This window comes from Sus scrofa, chromosome 8, assembly GCF_054392235.1.
Source record: "Sus scrofa isolate SSC_HxYL_T2T_F1_AM1 chromosome 8, Sscrofa_HxYL_maternal_Yorkshire_Landrace_v2.0, whole genome shotgun sequence".
NCBI lineage: Eukaryota > Metazoa > Chordata > Mammalia > Artiodactyla > Suidae > Sus > Sus scrofa.
The window spans coordinates 39,106,116-39,122,402 of record NC_139390.1 but is presented as its reverse complement, the minus strand read 5'-3'; the positions used below and the strand labels follow the sequence as shown (position 1 = coordinate 39,122,402).

The window sequence follows — 16,287 nt, the reverse complement described above, 5'->3', positions numbered from 1 at the left end:
ATAACAGCCCTTTCAAAAGTTTGCTACACTCAATCAGCTGGTATGTTAGCAGTTTCAGTAACTACTCTTAGTTAAATAAGCATGGGTTAACACAATCCAAACCTCTTGGTTTTTTTAAGAATGGAAGGTAACCAGTCAAATGATAGCTTAGCAATAATCTATCCACTGTGTGGCTATCTATCTAATGTACCTCACATTAGGAGATTCAGTGCTAATCAATTTCGTGTATACCCATTTGAGACAGCCCCTGCATTTATGGGGACTTCAACAAATGCAGAGTCAATGTAAATATTAACATATATGAATAGTTACCGAGTGTGAAAAATGATTCATCCTAAGTATCTGTAATGGAAGGGAAGAAGGGAGGGAGGGACGGAGGAGGAGAGGAAGAAGAGAATGGATGGAAAGCCCGCCCTCCTTCGGGGACTTCAGGCCCTACAGCCCTTTGGAGCCACCCTGCTGGGTGTACCCAAGGGCTGCCCGCCCGCGGCGGTGCACGGGTGCGAGGCCCACGTACCACCGTAGCGATGTAGATGATCCGCTGCACGGTCTCGGCTTTGTCGATGCAGCGCCGCAGCAGGCACTGCGCATCCAGGCGGGCCTGGGAGTAGGCATCGCTGAACCGGGACAGCAGGGCAGCCTTGCGCGCCACGCTGGACAGTTTGGCGCGATTCGGGGACGGGCTCCGGACCCTGGAGACCGCGGTGGAGGGGCTGGCGGACCGGCTGCGGCTGTGATTGCGACTGTGACTGCGACTGTGGCTGCCGCTGCGGCTGTGGCTGTGGCTGCGGCTGCGGCTGTGGCTGTGGCTGCGGCTGCGGCTGCAAGAGGCAGGGCTAGGAGACCGGCTCCTGGTGGACCTGTAGGTGAGCAAGAATCAAGCAGGGAAGCACTCTGAGCCCCTTCTGTCTTTTCTGAGACTCTTCCTCTTCTCCCCCCCATAAACCGGAAACCATGAGAGCAGGGAGCAGCTCCCCCTGAGAGGCGCTATATCTCCACGAGGCCTCAAATAGGACCACAAATGAGAAACAGTACTATTTGCCTGGTGCATTAGAATTTATAACACACTTTCTCTCAGCACAATCAATTTATCCTTCAAGCAGCCGGGTAAGGTCGGCATTGATTGTTAGCCATTTTACAGATGGGTAAGTTGAGGCTCAGAGAAGCTAAAGAGGGCCATCCTAGAGTAACAGAGCTAGGAAGAGCCAGAGTTAAAGAAGTCAGATTTTCAGTATTTCTCACCCTAATCTTGGGTTACTAACACATCACTGAGCTTTATGGTATAAAATGGGATGAACGCTGATTGAACAATGAGAAAGAAAATCTGTGCTCTCCTTCCACAGCAATGGGACCATTTGCAATCCTTTCTCCTCTCCCATTTCTCCATTTTCACTTACATCATTTTTGCACTTTTTCAGGATAGTGGTGGGGGATGGAAGATCAAATGAGCTGAGACATGTGGAAGCACTTCATGAATTGAAAAGCACTGTATCAGGAGTTCCCGTCGTGGCTCAGTGGTTAACGAATCCGACTAGGAACCATGAGGTTTCAAGTTTGATCCCTGGCCTCGTGATCAGTGGGTTAAGGATCCGGCATTGCCCTGAGCTGTGGTGTAGGTCACAGACATAGTTCGGACCCTGCGTTGCTGTGGCTGTGGTGCAGGCTGGCAGCTGCCGCTTCGATTAGACCCCTAGCCTGGGAACCTCCATATGCCACTGGTATGGCCGTAGAAAAGACAAGAAAGAAAGAAAGAAAGAAAGAAAGAAAGAAAGAAAGAAAGAAAGAAAGAAAGAAAGAAAGAAAGAAAGAAAGAAAGGAAGGAAGGAAGGAAGGAAGGAAGGAAGGAAGGAAGGAAGGAAGGATGGAAGGAAGGAAGGAAAGAAAGAAAGAAAGAAAGGCACTCTATCAGTGAAACGTACACTGCTACCAAGTACACAGCTAATTATCAGACTAGCTAACTCAAAGGGGATGGGCCACCAAAAAAGGAAGTTGTGTAGAAGAAACTGTGGGGTAAAAGGTAGTGCAAAGAAGACTCTCTCAAGGTGGAAAGGAAAAAAGAAAGCCCTTATTTATAGTGTTTGCCAATTTCCATGGTGCAACAAATACTCCCACCCCCACCCCTCAGCCAACTTCAAACTCTCAACCTGCAGTCAGGGAACTTGGAATTAGGTAGAAATGCACTTAATCGGTTCCTAGGAGCCAGTACAAGCTGGCACCCACACAACACTGATGGAGTGATTCCCCAAAGTGAAAGACTAAAGTGACAGTTAAGGGAACAGAGACCGGGGTAGGGGTGGCTTTGACAGCCTGTGGGGCTGGGGAGGTATGAGAAAGAACGAGGAAAATGCAGAGACTCCAAAAAGAAGCATGTCCTGTTCCCATCGTGGCTCAGTGGTTAACGAATCTGGACTAGGAACCATGAGGTTGCAGGTTCGATCCCTGGCCTTGCTCAGTGGGTCAAGGATCCGGTGTTGCCATGAGCTGTGGTGTAGGTCGAAGACACGGCTCGGATCTGGTGTTGCTTTGGTTCTGGCATAGGCCTGCAACTACATCTCCGATTGGACCCCTAGCCTGGGAACCTCCATATGCCACGGGAGCGGCCCAAGAAATGGCAAAAAGGCAAAAAAAAAAAAAAAAAAAAAAAAGAAGAAGAAGAAGAAGCATGTCCTCTAACACTGTCTGAATGATCTGATCATCAGTGAAGGAAATTTCATATTTCCTTATCTACACACCCCATCAAACAATGTGAGTTATAAAAACAAAAAGCCCTATAGTAAAATGACAGTCGGTCATCCCAGAGAGAGAATTCATAGAAAAGGACCCTCCTATCACAGAACAGGCTTTCAACATGGGTACCACCTTTTGAACAAAAGGCACTCAAATCTGTATCAAGCCAAAGAACTTTCCTTTGCACGTTCCAGGTTCATTCCTTAAGCCTCAGCCTGAAATTTGTGCCCAAGTATTGTCACTCCAGGAGGTGTTTTCTCTCTGGAAAGCTGCGGTTAGAAAAAAATCCCTCCACAATTAAAAGCTTTCCATATTCTTGGGGTTTGGGCTCCAGATGCTATTTTACTCACCCCCCCCCCGCCACACCCCCCACACCCCCCGCCCAAACCAGGCTTTTAGTCTCGAACTCAACAAAAGGAGCTTAAGTGAAAAGATCCGTGAGAATTGGTCAGACCTTCCTTGGAGCACAGATTTTTCAGCAGAAAGAACAGCTATCTCATCCTTCAGCGTTCGGAGCTGTTTCTCATAATCGCATATTTCTTCCGCTTTCCGCTGGGCTGTGCCGCACCTGTCTGCGCCGCACCTGTCCACGCCCCGCGGCTCCACTCTCCTACGCTCCGAGCCCCGCTTCTCTGAGCTCCTATGCTCTGGGGGTCTGTGGCGGGATTCCTCCTGGGCTTGAAGACATTTAAGCCTGAACAGAAAAAAAAATGTTGGAAAGAAAAAAGAGGGAGAAGCGATGGAGGAAAGGTAATAAACAGCAACTGGTGGACTTAACAAGGCTGCTCTACTTAGTGTATCATTATTGCATTGGAAAACTCGGAGGCAAATACATAGGAACAGGCACAGATTGACAAAGAGCAGAACTGCCAGGGTTGGGGCGCGACTTCCTGCCTGCAGCTTGACGGGGAAGAGCCTCCTGACGAAAACGTAGCTATGCACATTCTCTAGCCAAAGCAGAGTCATTCTGTGCCTCGCTGGACTGCTTCACTGCGCAAAACGCTGGAAGCATGTGACCTCCAAAACCTAGTCCAGAAACTGGTCAAAGATATAATCTAGTCTGACTAGCTCTTGGATTCTCTGAACAGATGGACTGGGGTGGGGGGGGCAGGGGGACTATAGCGGAAGTTAAATAACATCCACAATAGGAAGCAGAAGTGTGGCCCTATGAAAATAATGTACTGTGGAAATAAGCAAAGCTTTAGAACTAAAATTGGCATCCTTATTCACATAAATGAGGGCCGTGGCCACCATGAAAGAGAGCAAAAGTCATAAGAGAACACGCTGTGAAGAAAATGATAATGGTGTAAGGAGAAAAGGGAAGGAGTAAGATTAAGAAGGATGGAGAAAAGCCAAAACGTGCAACAGCAGGATTAAAAGCTGCCCTAGAATCAGTAAAGAACAGAATTGGTGCTACACGGAATTGTTTGGTAATATTATCAAAGAAGTTGAGACGCTATATGAAGTAGGAAATAAAAGATTAAAATGATGATTAAAAGGGAGTAAGAAATGGAAAATAGACAAGCCCTCCAAGCTAAAACGTACGGGTGTTCCTGAAGACATCAGAACAATTGGAACATGTTTAAAGGCAATAAAATTTATATATTTTTTACTACAACTCCCATTTGCTCTTTTAGGGGGAAAAATCAAAGTTAGGATTAAAAAATATACATAACTTTGAAAAATCAGTGTTTATTTTCCCCTTTTAGAAATTTATCTTTAGAGAATGATCTAAAATCTAAACTAAGATTTGCTGCAAAAATGATCATGATGTTATTTCCAATGATGAAAATTGGCATCAATCATTCAATATTAGGGAAATGCCTAAATGAGGAAATATGATGTACCTATTTAAAAACTAAGCTCTGCTTTATTTTTTCTCTTAGTAAGAGTAAAAAATAATGTTAAATGAAAATAATGGGGTCCAAAATTGTATTCTTCTATTTTGTTGTCTTTATTTTTAATGTACTAATTGGAAGAAATATCAAATGCAGCTCGGGAATTATGAGAGGTTTTAGGTTCCTTTCTACTATGTGGTACTTTTAAGATTTTCTATAGCATATAGGTACAGTTCTGTAGTAAAAATAATATATGAAACATTAATAAAAAATATTGCTGCCTTTCCTCTTTGATTCTAGACAGATACTTTCGTATTTTAATGGAGAACCCAAAAAGTTAATCAGAAAAAGATTCAGCAGCCGCCTGCAATAATCCTGTCTTTTTTTTTTCTTACTGCTTTCTTAGCTGATTTATTTCCTCCTCTGCAGCCAAAAGGGATATGGCCGATCTGTTCTTGGTTTCTTCAAGAGTCTTTTCAGTTTCAGCCAGACTGTAAGAGAAATCAATAACTAAAGACAGATTTTCCAAAATTGGCAGACTTTCTAAATCAAGGCATAGGTTCTCTTCGAAATTTTTGCCATATGATATAAATTCAACATAGACAAGATCAAATTATAAGACATCTGCATTCAATCAGATGATATTACAATTATGGCGCGCTGGTATGTAAAAACATGCTAGCATCTTTTCTCAATGTCAAACACAGAAAAATTACAGAGCTACTGCCCCTAAAAGACTGTGTTACAATTAGTGATACTACAATGGAAAGGACAAAGAAACTTGTTCAATTCCTTCCTATCACCCTCCTAATTCTTCTGCTCTAATTACACCCAATCCCCAGATTTAATAAAATAAAAATATTTGCTAAATACTAAATATAACAAAGCCATTTTCCCACCTTATAAAGGAAGTCCTCCAGCATTATACTTGACCTCTATGCCTCTGACTTCCACCATTAATTGGGCATGATTTTCTGAGTTTTCAGCCTAACTTGGTCATTGTTACTTTCTAGATCTCTCCTCATTATAAGCAAATCATAATGAGTCATCCTATTTCTTTAGGTCTATCTAAGTTTAAAAGAAATGAGAATGTGATGGATGCCATTGGATGAAGACCAATGGTTCTCAATGAAGTTGTCCTGGTGCAGTGAGAGACGATGGGTTGGTCAAGGTCTCTGGACCTCTCTGACCCTACATCCCTGGGATATCAAGCCTTTTTCATCATAGTAGCTCTGAGGCTAAGAGATTGCAGCACTATCCAAATTCACACCAGTCTTCCTCCTCATATTTGGGTGGAAGAAGGTCAAATACTAGCCTCCCCTATACAGTGAGGCAGACTGAGAAACAATGGGCCAACAGGCTCCCTATCAAGTCCCCACAGATCCCAGTGAAACAATATAGGATGTGGTGTGACTTTCCCCAAATTCTATTTCAGCCTCTTCTCTAACAAAAGCCCACTCAATCAATGGGTACCACTCCAAAGGCCACAGCAGACTCTCAGCGTTTGTTTCTCTTTCTCCTGAGTTCCTCCAACACTAGTTCACATTTATAATCTCATTACAAACACACTGTGGACTAATTGAGGGCAAGGATTTTCTTTTATTCATCTCTTTACCTCCAGGACCTAAAATAGTACCTGTCATATAGTAGACTTTTCTAACAACAGCAAAAAAAACCTGAATGAATGAATGAATGAAATATCTAAAGTCTAAAATAAAACCAAAGCAGCAATAACTTTACAATAGGGATGCTGGAGTTTGAAAGGAACTTGCGGAGATTTAATTTAAATGTGAATATGTTACAGACTTTTTAAAGTACATATAGGAAAATGAACATTTTCTCAAGAGAAAACTGTGGAAAACTAAAAGGAGAGAAAACAGACCAAGAACAATGTTGTAAACCAATTACACGTCAATTAAAAAAAATTAAAGAAAAATAAAATAGACCAAGGAGAGAAGAAGAGTATGAAGAGTAATCTTCTTTTTCCTCCAAAGAGATGGCATACCCGTATAAATGCATATATATACAAGCAAATATATATATGCTAATTTGACCCCCTTAGATGATATACCCATAGAAGAAAAGGGGGTACATTCATGTGACAAGCATTGTCTTAAGCAGGCTAACATATGCCATTTATTTTTTTGTCATGGATGTATTCATTCATTGAACAAGCTATTGAGAATCTACTGTATGACAGGCATTATGCTGGGGGCTGAATATACAAGTGTCAGAACTGCGATACAGGAGTTCCTGTTGTGGCTCAGCAGAAACGAATCTAACCAGCATCCACGAGGTCAGGTCGATCCCTGACCTTGCTCAACGGGTTAAAAGGATCCAACATTGCCATGAACTGTGGTGTAGGTTGCAGATGCGGCTCAGATCTGATGTTGCTATGGCTGTGGTGCCAGCGGCTACAGCTCTGATTAGATCCCTAGCCCGGAACCTCCATATGCCTAGTATGCAGCCCTAAAAAGACAAAAAAGAAAAAGAAAAAGAAAAGAAAAGAAAAGAAAAGAAAAGAAAAGAAAAGAAAAGAAAAGAAAAGAAAAGAAAAGAAAAGGAAAGGAAAGGAAAGAAAAAACAGCAATACAGGACAGTAACCCTTGGGAGCTTCCAAATCTAGTGGATCATAAACATGCAGACAAATTTTTCAAAATGCCACCCTGTAGTACATGCTATTCTTAGATTATTGTGAAGGAGAATTATAGGAGGGGGAGAGGAAAGGCTGTTCAATGTACAGCGGTCACACACTCTGAGAAAGTCATTTAAGCTGAGACGTGAAGGATGAGAGAAAGCCAGCCAAGCAAAGAGCCAGCAGAAGGTGTCTGTTTTTCTGAAAAGAGCACAAGCAAAGGCGTTGAGATGACAAGTAGTTGGGAGACTGGGTGAGGGGAGCGTGGCATGAGATGAGGGTGGAGGGAGAGGTCGGGTCAGAGCACACAGTGCTGGGAGAGCCCTGGGAAGGAACTGAGAACATTTTTCTAAATACAAAAGGAAGCAACTAACAGCTTTTAAACTGGGAGTTGGGGAGTGTGTCACTTACTGCAATAAAAATGTATCGACATTTGCCATGTGAAAAATGGGGTGTAGTAGAAGAAGAATGGACATGGGAAGCCAGTTAGAAGGCAACTGTTTGAGGCGAGAGGTAACAGAGGCTTGAAGGGGTGCAATGGTAGAATAGAAGCGGGAAACATTTAGCAGGTGGCTTCCCCTGGATGTTCTAACAGATCGGATATAGGAAATGAGGACAGGAAAGATTTCTAACCAGAATCCAGGCACAAAATCCAGCGGTCCTTCCCTTGTCTGGGGTTTGTCAAACCTGGGCAGATCTGGCCCCGTTTCGGCATTGTTTTGGAATTTGCACCTCTGGAACTGAGTCGCAACCAAATTGGTCTCCATGAAGTTAGACATGCGGACCCCTTTGGGTGTGCGATTCATTCTACAGTAGGTGGGAACCTGGATTTAGAGACAGGCAGGCAGAGTAGCGGAGGAGAGAGCTGGCTACCTCAGAACGTGGGGAGCAGTCTCTCTTTTCTGATGCCTTAAAAAAATAGACTATGAACCACATGTGGTTTAAAAACAAACCAAAACATGTAAATCAACTCTAATAAAAAGCAAAAATAAAAATAATTTTTTAAAAGTAGGGGTGTTCTTATCATGGCTCAGCAGTTAATGAATTGGACTGGTATCCAAGAGGACGTGGGTTCTATTCCCGGCCTTGATCAGTGGGTTAAGGATCCTGCATTGCCGTGAGCTGTGGTTTAGCTTCCAGATGTGGCTTGGATCTGGCATTGCTGTGGCTGTGGTGTAGGCCGGCAGCTGTAGCTCCGACTAGACCCCTAGCCTGGGAACCTCCATATGCCGTGGGTGTGGCCGTAAAAAGACAAAAAAAAAAAAAAAAAAAAAAGGCAGGACATTCATGGAAAAGCAACAAGCATCTTCCTGTGTGCAAGTTTCAAATGGGGATGGGATGAGGGTGGGGGAGTGTGTATACAGATAGGCAGAGTACACATGCAAATGATAAAGCAGACAGGGCAAAAGGCCTAGGAAACGGTATATGGGTATTCTTAGTCCTATTCTTATATTCTTAGTACGATTCTTGCAAATTTTCTGTATTTGAAATTTAAACAATTTTTTTTTTAAGGGTACACAGTCTTTGGTCCATGGCTCATCTGATGGGTAACTACTCAGCCATAGTGACAAGCGAGGGGGGTGGGAGTTCCTGGCTCCTACGGGTGCTGGTTGGAGTCGAGAACCAGCAAAGTCGCAAAGCTTGTCTCACAACCAGAGCAAATGGAAATCTAACCAGATAAGCCATAGCTCAGTGCCATCAGCCCAAGACTCCAGTGCCCACGCAGAACCAAGGCAGCAAGAAGCCAGAGGGCCATTCCAGACCAAAAGCCCCTCTCCTGCAGCACCAGGAGAGCACGCAAAGCATCCCTCCACCCCTGGGCCCCCGTCTAAGGAAGGAGGAGGGCAGGGAGAGCCTGAGAGGGCAGCCAGCCTTTAACAGAAGTCTGAACTTGGAATGAACTGACTATTTACACAAAAAGCACTACGGATAAACCAGAAAAGAAGTGGCAGATTTAAGTCTCCTCCTTAGCCCCCTGCAAATCAACTTATATTGATTGCAATAAGACATCGAAATTCAGAGGTATTATGCTTTTTGCACATTACATTTGTAAATTTTGACTGCTGCCACTATAAAACTGCATTGACAATGATTCCGATTGGAAAAAAAAAAAATGAATGGGTAAGTGTGCGTGCACGTGTGCGGGCACATGAGCAAGCACATACAGGGAAACATGTCTGGAGTGAAATATGCCAAAATCTTAACAGGCATGAAATAACAGATGATTTTCACCTTTATACTTTAATGTGCTATATGTATTTGAGAAGGAAATGTGTATTACTTTTATAATCAAGCAAAACTAAATCTTTGCTTTGCTTTGCTTTGCTTTGCTTTGCTTTGCTTTGCTTTGCTTTGCTTTGCTTTGCTTTGCTTTGCTTTTTAGGGCTGCACTTGCAGCACATGGACATTCTCAGGCTAGGAGTCAAATCAGAGCTGCAGCTGTTGCCATATGCCACAGCCACAGCAACGCCAGATCCTTAACCCACTGAGAGAGGCCAGGGATCAAACCCACATCCTCACGAACACTATGTCAGGGGTTCTTAACCTGCTGAGCCACAATGGGGACTCCAGACCAATCAATAGAGAGATTTTCCTTAAAGGAAATCTCATCAGAGAACAAGGCAGAAAGCCACACCCTGCTCTACCACAAGCCTTAACTAGTGAATAAAAGAATCCCTTGCTGTCTTCTAGCATCAGCCATGGAGCAGTGCTGCCATAGGAGAAACACCTTACTGATGGATTTTTTATTAGATATGTGGAAAGCTGTTGCATCACTTTGGTCTATCTGCCTCAAGTACCAACCCAAAGTTGCACTTTTCTTTACAGCGATTCCTTGAGCTTGCTATCCTGGCTTTGCACACACCATACATCTGAGATCTGTCACTGCCTGATATTGCTTAACTTTTTTAAAATATATTTTTATTTTTTTATTTTTCTCTGGGGAGGGGGGTGGACCTGCGGCATATGGAGGTTCCCAGGCTAGGGGTCTAATCGGAGCTGTAGCCACCAGCCTACACCACAGCCACAGCAACACAGGATCCGAGCCATGTCTACGACTTACACCACAGCTCATGGCAATGCCGGATCCTTAACCCACTGAGCGAGGCCAGGGATCGAACCCTTAAATCAGTACAACTGACAGAGATGCAGCCTGCTTCATCATCTTACTTTTGCTTTCTTTCTCTTACTTTTTCTCTTTGCCTGATTTTTCACCCTCTTTAACTCCTCCCCTTCTGCATCTTTTCTTATTTTCCTCCCCAAAGATAGAATTTCATGTAACAATCTTCCTCTTTGATAAATATGGACTGATAGTGGGCCTATGGAGAGGAAGGAGCCCCAGGGATGGGATCACAACATAATAGAGAAATCCTGTCTCCATATTCAAAGACACTGACGCCCAACTCTCTCCCTCTCTCTCTGTCACACACGTGCACACACACGCACACACAATCATATTACTTATTTGCAAATGTCTACATTTCACATGAGCCATCATCATTCTCCTTTCTAACTTTAAAAACTAGGTTAAGAACAAGCAGTTCTTTGGGGAAGGAGGTAACTTGCATTCCTCTTACTCGTCTTGAACCTGGTTGAGTTGATTACGAGTTGTGTTCAAATCAGCATCTAGTTGATGTATGTTCCGATCCCGAATAACAGACTCTTTTTGTCTCTCCTTATCAAACGTGTCCTGGAACAAAACATAAATCAAAACGGTCTGAATACATGAAACCATATGAACATGCTGCAAAAATATTACGCTGGGCAAAAGACGTCAAGCAGAGAAGGGCATGTAATGTGTGGTTGCCTTTTTGTGAAGTTCCCATGTGGGCAAAATTAACCTAGGGTGATAAAAATCAGAAGAGTGGTTGCCCTGAGGGTGGAGTGAGGGACTGGAAAGTGGCACAAGGGAATGCTCAGAAGTGAAGGAAATGTTTTCTATCTCAATAGGGGTATGAGTTGCATGGTTATAGAGCCATTTCTCAAAATTAATCAACCTATGGTTTTTGCTGCAGGTAAATATCTCAGATTTCTTTAAAAGACCTTGAAATATCATACATCTTTTTTTCTTTTTTTGGTCAAATCTTGACAATGGTAAGTTCCCAGACCAGGGATTGAACCCAGGGTACAGCAGTGAAAGTGCCAAGTCCTAACCACTAGACCACCAGGGAACTCCCATCATCCTACATCTTTATGCCCAAAATAGCACCCATGAGGGTAAAAATCTAAGACGCATACAAAAATCCCCATGTAGGAATTCCCATTGTGGCTCAGCAGGTTAAGAACATGACACAGTGTCCTTGAGGATACAGGTTTGATCCCCACCTCAATGGGTGGGTTAAGGATCCAGCATTGCTGCAGGCTGCAGCATAGGTTGAATATGGCAGCTTGGATCCAGCGTTGCTATGGCGTAGGCCCAAGCTGCAGCTTCGATTTGACCCCTAGCCCAGGAATTTCCATTGGCCACAGGTGCAGCCTTAAAAAGACCAAAAAAGAGAGAGAGAGATACCCATGTTTAAAAAAAAAAAATGTAATGACTATGATGTCTACAGAACACTTACTGCATATAAATTATTTCATATGCTTATCACATTTGACCTCCACAATGACCCCATTAGGTCAGCAAAGCATTGTTCCTATCTAGCAAATGAGGAAACCGTAGACCTAACAGGTTGGACAACCAACCTATCCAGGACTTCAGAAGGTGCTAGAATTCTGTCCAGTCTCTCTAAGCAGGACTCTTTCAGCCACGACCTCAGAAGACCCTCTTGCTTAGAACAGCCTGCTCTAAGTGGTTCAGTTCTTAAAACAAATTTATGTAAATCCATATAAACATTTAAAATCCAGGTTAGCAGTGTTTTGCTTATCCATACATAGTGATTCCAGTGCCTTAAGCAAAGTCTGCATTCTCTTTCCAGTCTGGTCTTCAACTGTTGAAACACTGCCACTGTCCCATGGAAACCAGCAATATCAACCCCCAATTGTGACACTCTTGATCAGTCTGCCAGAATTGAGTTTTCTTATCTTGGAAGTTTCCAATTAGTTCTACTCTTTCAGAATATTGACATTTCCCCCAGCTAATGATCTCATTCCCTTCTGACCCCCCAACCCTCATGAGACCCTGTCTGAGTGACTAACTTGTCATTTAAAAGTTACTATTTAATGCCCAGGTGGGGGCCCAGCAATATCTGAGATGCAGACCATCGCCAGGCCCTTTGCATAGCTGAGGAAGCAGAGGCTCACTGATTTGCTTAAAGTCACCAGTACATATGCAAGGCTGAGATTTTTTTTTTTTAATTTTTTTGTCTTTTTGCCTTTTCTAGGGCCGCTCCCAGGGCATATGGAGGTTCCCAGGCTAGGGGTCAAATTGGAGCTATAGCCGCCGGCCTATGCCACAGCCACAGCAACCCAGGAATCGAGCTGCGTCTGCAACCTACACCACAGCTCACGGCAACGCTGGATCCTTAACCCACTGAGCAAGGCCAGGGATCAAACCCGTGACTTCATTGTTCCTAGTCGGATTCATTAACCACTGCGTCACGATGGGAACTCTCAAGGCTGAGATTTTGATGCTGATCTGTCTTAAGAGAAAATTCAACCCATCAATGCCGCAGATTGCTGTAACATAGAAACTCACCTTGTATACCTGTGTCCAATTCCCTAAGAAGAGTTGAGCCCTTCACTAGGTGAAAACCATATCTTAACATACATTTGAGTTCCCAGAGGTTCCCCATCAGGTACCATAAGACTTTAGCATCCCTACCTGTCAAAAGCCAGGGAGGATCCTTTAGCATCCCTACCTGTAGAGAGGGGATCTTGCTGTCGACAGGTTTCCCCAGGGAAGCGGCAGTAAAGGAGGCCTCCAGCCAAGGCAAAAGGCGTGATTTGATTGTTTCCACACCATCATAATGCCCTCCTAGAAGAATGTACAAATCAGGTCAGTGAGAGAAACCCAACCACACCAGCTCATCCAGAGAGCACAGAGAGGCGATAGAGGACAGACAGCAAAGAAGGGAGAGCTGGGGGCAGGGGAGGAAGGGTACAAGGGTCATTTCTCACCTTCCTGGGCTGCTGTAGTGAGGATCCCAAAGAGCTGTCCCTGCACTTTGGCAACTTGTTCGATGAGTTCCAGGCAATAATTTAGATTTTGATCACATGAGTTGTTCTGCAAAGCCAGATCAGCAGACATCAGTGCAACTTCTTGACTATGGGACCCACTGCAGGTGGACAGGCACCTCACTTTTCACAAGGGCCACCAGGCTCCAGTATGCTCCTGGGGCAGAGACTGCCATGTGCTCATCAAAACACATTTCCCCCTCTACCCGGGCACCCAGCTAGACCACTTTCCCCAGCTTTCCTAGCAGTTGGTGTGGCCATGTAACCCAGTTCTGATCCACGGGATGGGAAGTGATGGGTGACTGTCTTGAGTGATTTTCTTCTCTCTTTCTCCCCATCTACCAAATGCAGAGGGTGCAGCAGAAGACCCTCCAAGGACATAAGGGATGGTGGAGCCATAGGATTTATTTATTTTTTATGGCTGTACAGTGGCATGTGGAAGTTTCTGGACCTGGGGTTGAATCTGAACCACAGCTGTGACCTACACTGCAGGCTGCAGCAAGTGCCAGCTCCTTTAACCCACTGCCCTGGGAATTGACCTTGCACCTCTGCAGTGACCTTGAGCAACTGTAGTCAAATTCTTAACCCACTGTGCCAAAGCGGGAACTCTGAGCCACAGGATTTAGAAGGCTGCTAACTGAACTGTGACATAATGGAAAAAAGTGGTGTTTTTTTTTTTTGTGGACATTAAACCACTGAAATTTGGGAGTCGCTTTTATAGCAATAGCTTCAACTCCCTAATCAATGGAATCCAGCAAAAAAAAAAAAAAAAATCCTGTATAAAGTAAATAGACCTTTGGGGTTCCTGTTCTGGCAAAGTGGAAACGAATCTGACTAGGAACCATGAGGTTGTGGGTTTGATCCCTCAACTCGCTCATTGGGTAAGGCTCCAGCGTTGCTGTGAGCTGTGGTATAGGTTGCAGATGAGGCTCAGATCTGGCATTGATGTGGCTGTGTGTGGTTTAGGCTGAATCCCAGCTGTAACTCCAATTTGATGACCCTTAGCCTGGGAACCTCCAAATGCCATGGGTTCGGCCCTAAAAAGCAAAAAAACAAAGTAAATAGACCTTTTGTAACACAATACAAATCACTGCCTCCCAATTAACCCGCTTTATTGGTTCTTATTCTCTACCTAAGTTCAACATATGCAGCAAGAGCACTATTTGTTAACAGTAAGAATGTACCACTGGGTGAAAGGTACAGTGGAGAATAAGATGAGAAAGCTAGCCTAGCCCATAGGCAACACAGACCAGCAGGGAAGACAGGAGAGCAGACAATTACCCTGTAGTGGAATAATGTCTTATTACAGGGCTGAGCACAAACCTATTCCGGAGCCCATTGTCTTGGAAGGTTAGGGAAGGCTCCAAAACGAAGTGAAAGCTGGGTGAGAAGAAATTAGGCAGACTTGGGGCAAGTCTGTCCCCAGAAGAAGCCAAGAGGTAGACATTTCAACTATTTTTCCATTTTTGCTGTCTCTTTGGTGACCTTTCACCATTTCCTCCTCTTGCTGAGGAGTTCCCGTTGTGGCGCAGTGGAAGTGAATCCCAATAGGAACCATGAGGTTGCGGGTTTGATCCTTGGCCTCACTCAGTGGGTTAAGGATCCAGCAGGGCCATGAGCTATGGTGCAGGTCAAAGACTCGGCTCAGATCCTGCATTGCTGTGGCTGTGGTGCAGGCCAGCAGCTACAGCTCTGATTCGACCCCTAGCCTGGGAACCTCCATTATGCCATGGATGCAGCCCTAAAAAGCAAAAAAAAAAAAAGAAAGAAAGAAAAAGGTCTCATTGATTCTAACTCTAAAAGAACGAACACAACTACAAGCAGCAAATTGTGAGGGTGTAAAAAGGCAGAAATTTATGTGTAACCTCAAGCCATAATCAGGCACCAGCAACGAGTGGCTCCTGGGCACTAGAAATCGCAAGGCAGGAAGTGGGTCATAGAAAATGGAAAGACAAGGAAAGGTTTAGATGCCCTCTAGGTAGAAGTTTGCAAGTAAAATGCATATCTGTGTCAACAAGGTAATGGTTCAGACACACAGTCAGGTCTTGTGGGCAGAGGCTCTGCCTGGACGTTCACTATTGCATTATCGGCCCTGCATTTGATAGTCTTTGCATATTTAAACTCCATATGTATTGAATGAATGAATGAAAATAAGATGATTCACACACTTTGGCTTTATTACCTACCCCTTAAGTGCAAGGCACTGTTAATGCTTTATAAACATGAACTCAGTTAATCCACACAATCGTACCCAAGGAGACAGGAGGGCCATTGTCCCCATTCCTGTCTTCATATAAGGAAACCAAGTCGCAGAAAGGGTCAAATAACATGAGCAAGGTTACTTAGCTAGTAAAATGGCAGAACTAAGACCTGGTTTCAGAGCCCATGCTCTTTTAATTCCTTTTTCTCTTTCTCTTTTTTTTTTTTTTTTTTTTTTTTTGGTCTTTTTAGACAAAAAAGACCCGAGGCATATGAAAATGTCCAGGCTAGCGGTCGAATTGGAGCTGCAGCCGCTGGCCTATGCCACAGCCACAGCCACATGAATCCAAGCTACATCTGCAGCTTACAGAGCAGCTCACAGCAACGCTGGATCTTTAATCCACTGAGCGAGGCCAGGGATCAAACCCGCACATTCATGGATACGAGTTGGGTTTGAATGATGTGACAAAGAGTGAATGAGGAGGGCAATCAGGGAAGCCTCTCTGAGGAGGAGACATTGGCACAAAGCCCCAGATGCAGAGCACAGAGAAAGAGCAGGCCGGGCTGTGGGGACAGCAAAAGGGCAAAGGCCTGATGGCAGGAGTCAGGAACGAGTCTGGCAACCTTGAACCAGAAGTGGGTTCATGTGGCAGCAGACAGGTGGCTGGAGAGGCTGGCAAGACCGGTCCTGGAGGCCCCTGGAGGCCCGGTAAGCAGTCTGTGTGGAAGGGACACATTGTAACAGAGGCGGAGCTGTTGGTTTAGTTTCCAGGG

The 16,287-nt window shown here is 44.3% G+C and overlaps 1 protein-coding gene across 5 annotated transcripts in view; it reads right to left on the bottom strand.

The window, feature by feature from the left end:
* SPATA18 (spermatogenesis associated 18) overlaps positions 1 to 16,287 on the bottom strand; it is a 43,141-nt gene that overhangs the window by 16,089 nt on the left and 10,765 nt on the right. For 3 of the 5 annotated variants that reach the window (XR_002346352.2, XR_014811846.1, NM_001177915.1), the window contains 6 exon segments: positions 13,258 to 13,363; positions 12,999 to 13,114; positions 10,776 to 10,888; positions 4,961 to 5,056; positions 3,182 to 3,421; positions 518 to 860 (listed from right to left, as the gene is read on the bottom strand). Coding sequence is in view for 2 of the 5 variants with exons in the window: in NM_001177915.1 (NP_001171386.1) it covers positions 518 to 860; positions 3,182 to 3,421; positions 4,961 to 5,056; positions 10,776 to 10,888; positions 12,999 to 13,114; positions 13,258 to 13,363 (1,014 nt within the window). In the remaining 3 variants the exon portion in view is untranslated. 5 annotated transcript variants of the gene reach the window in all.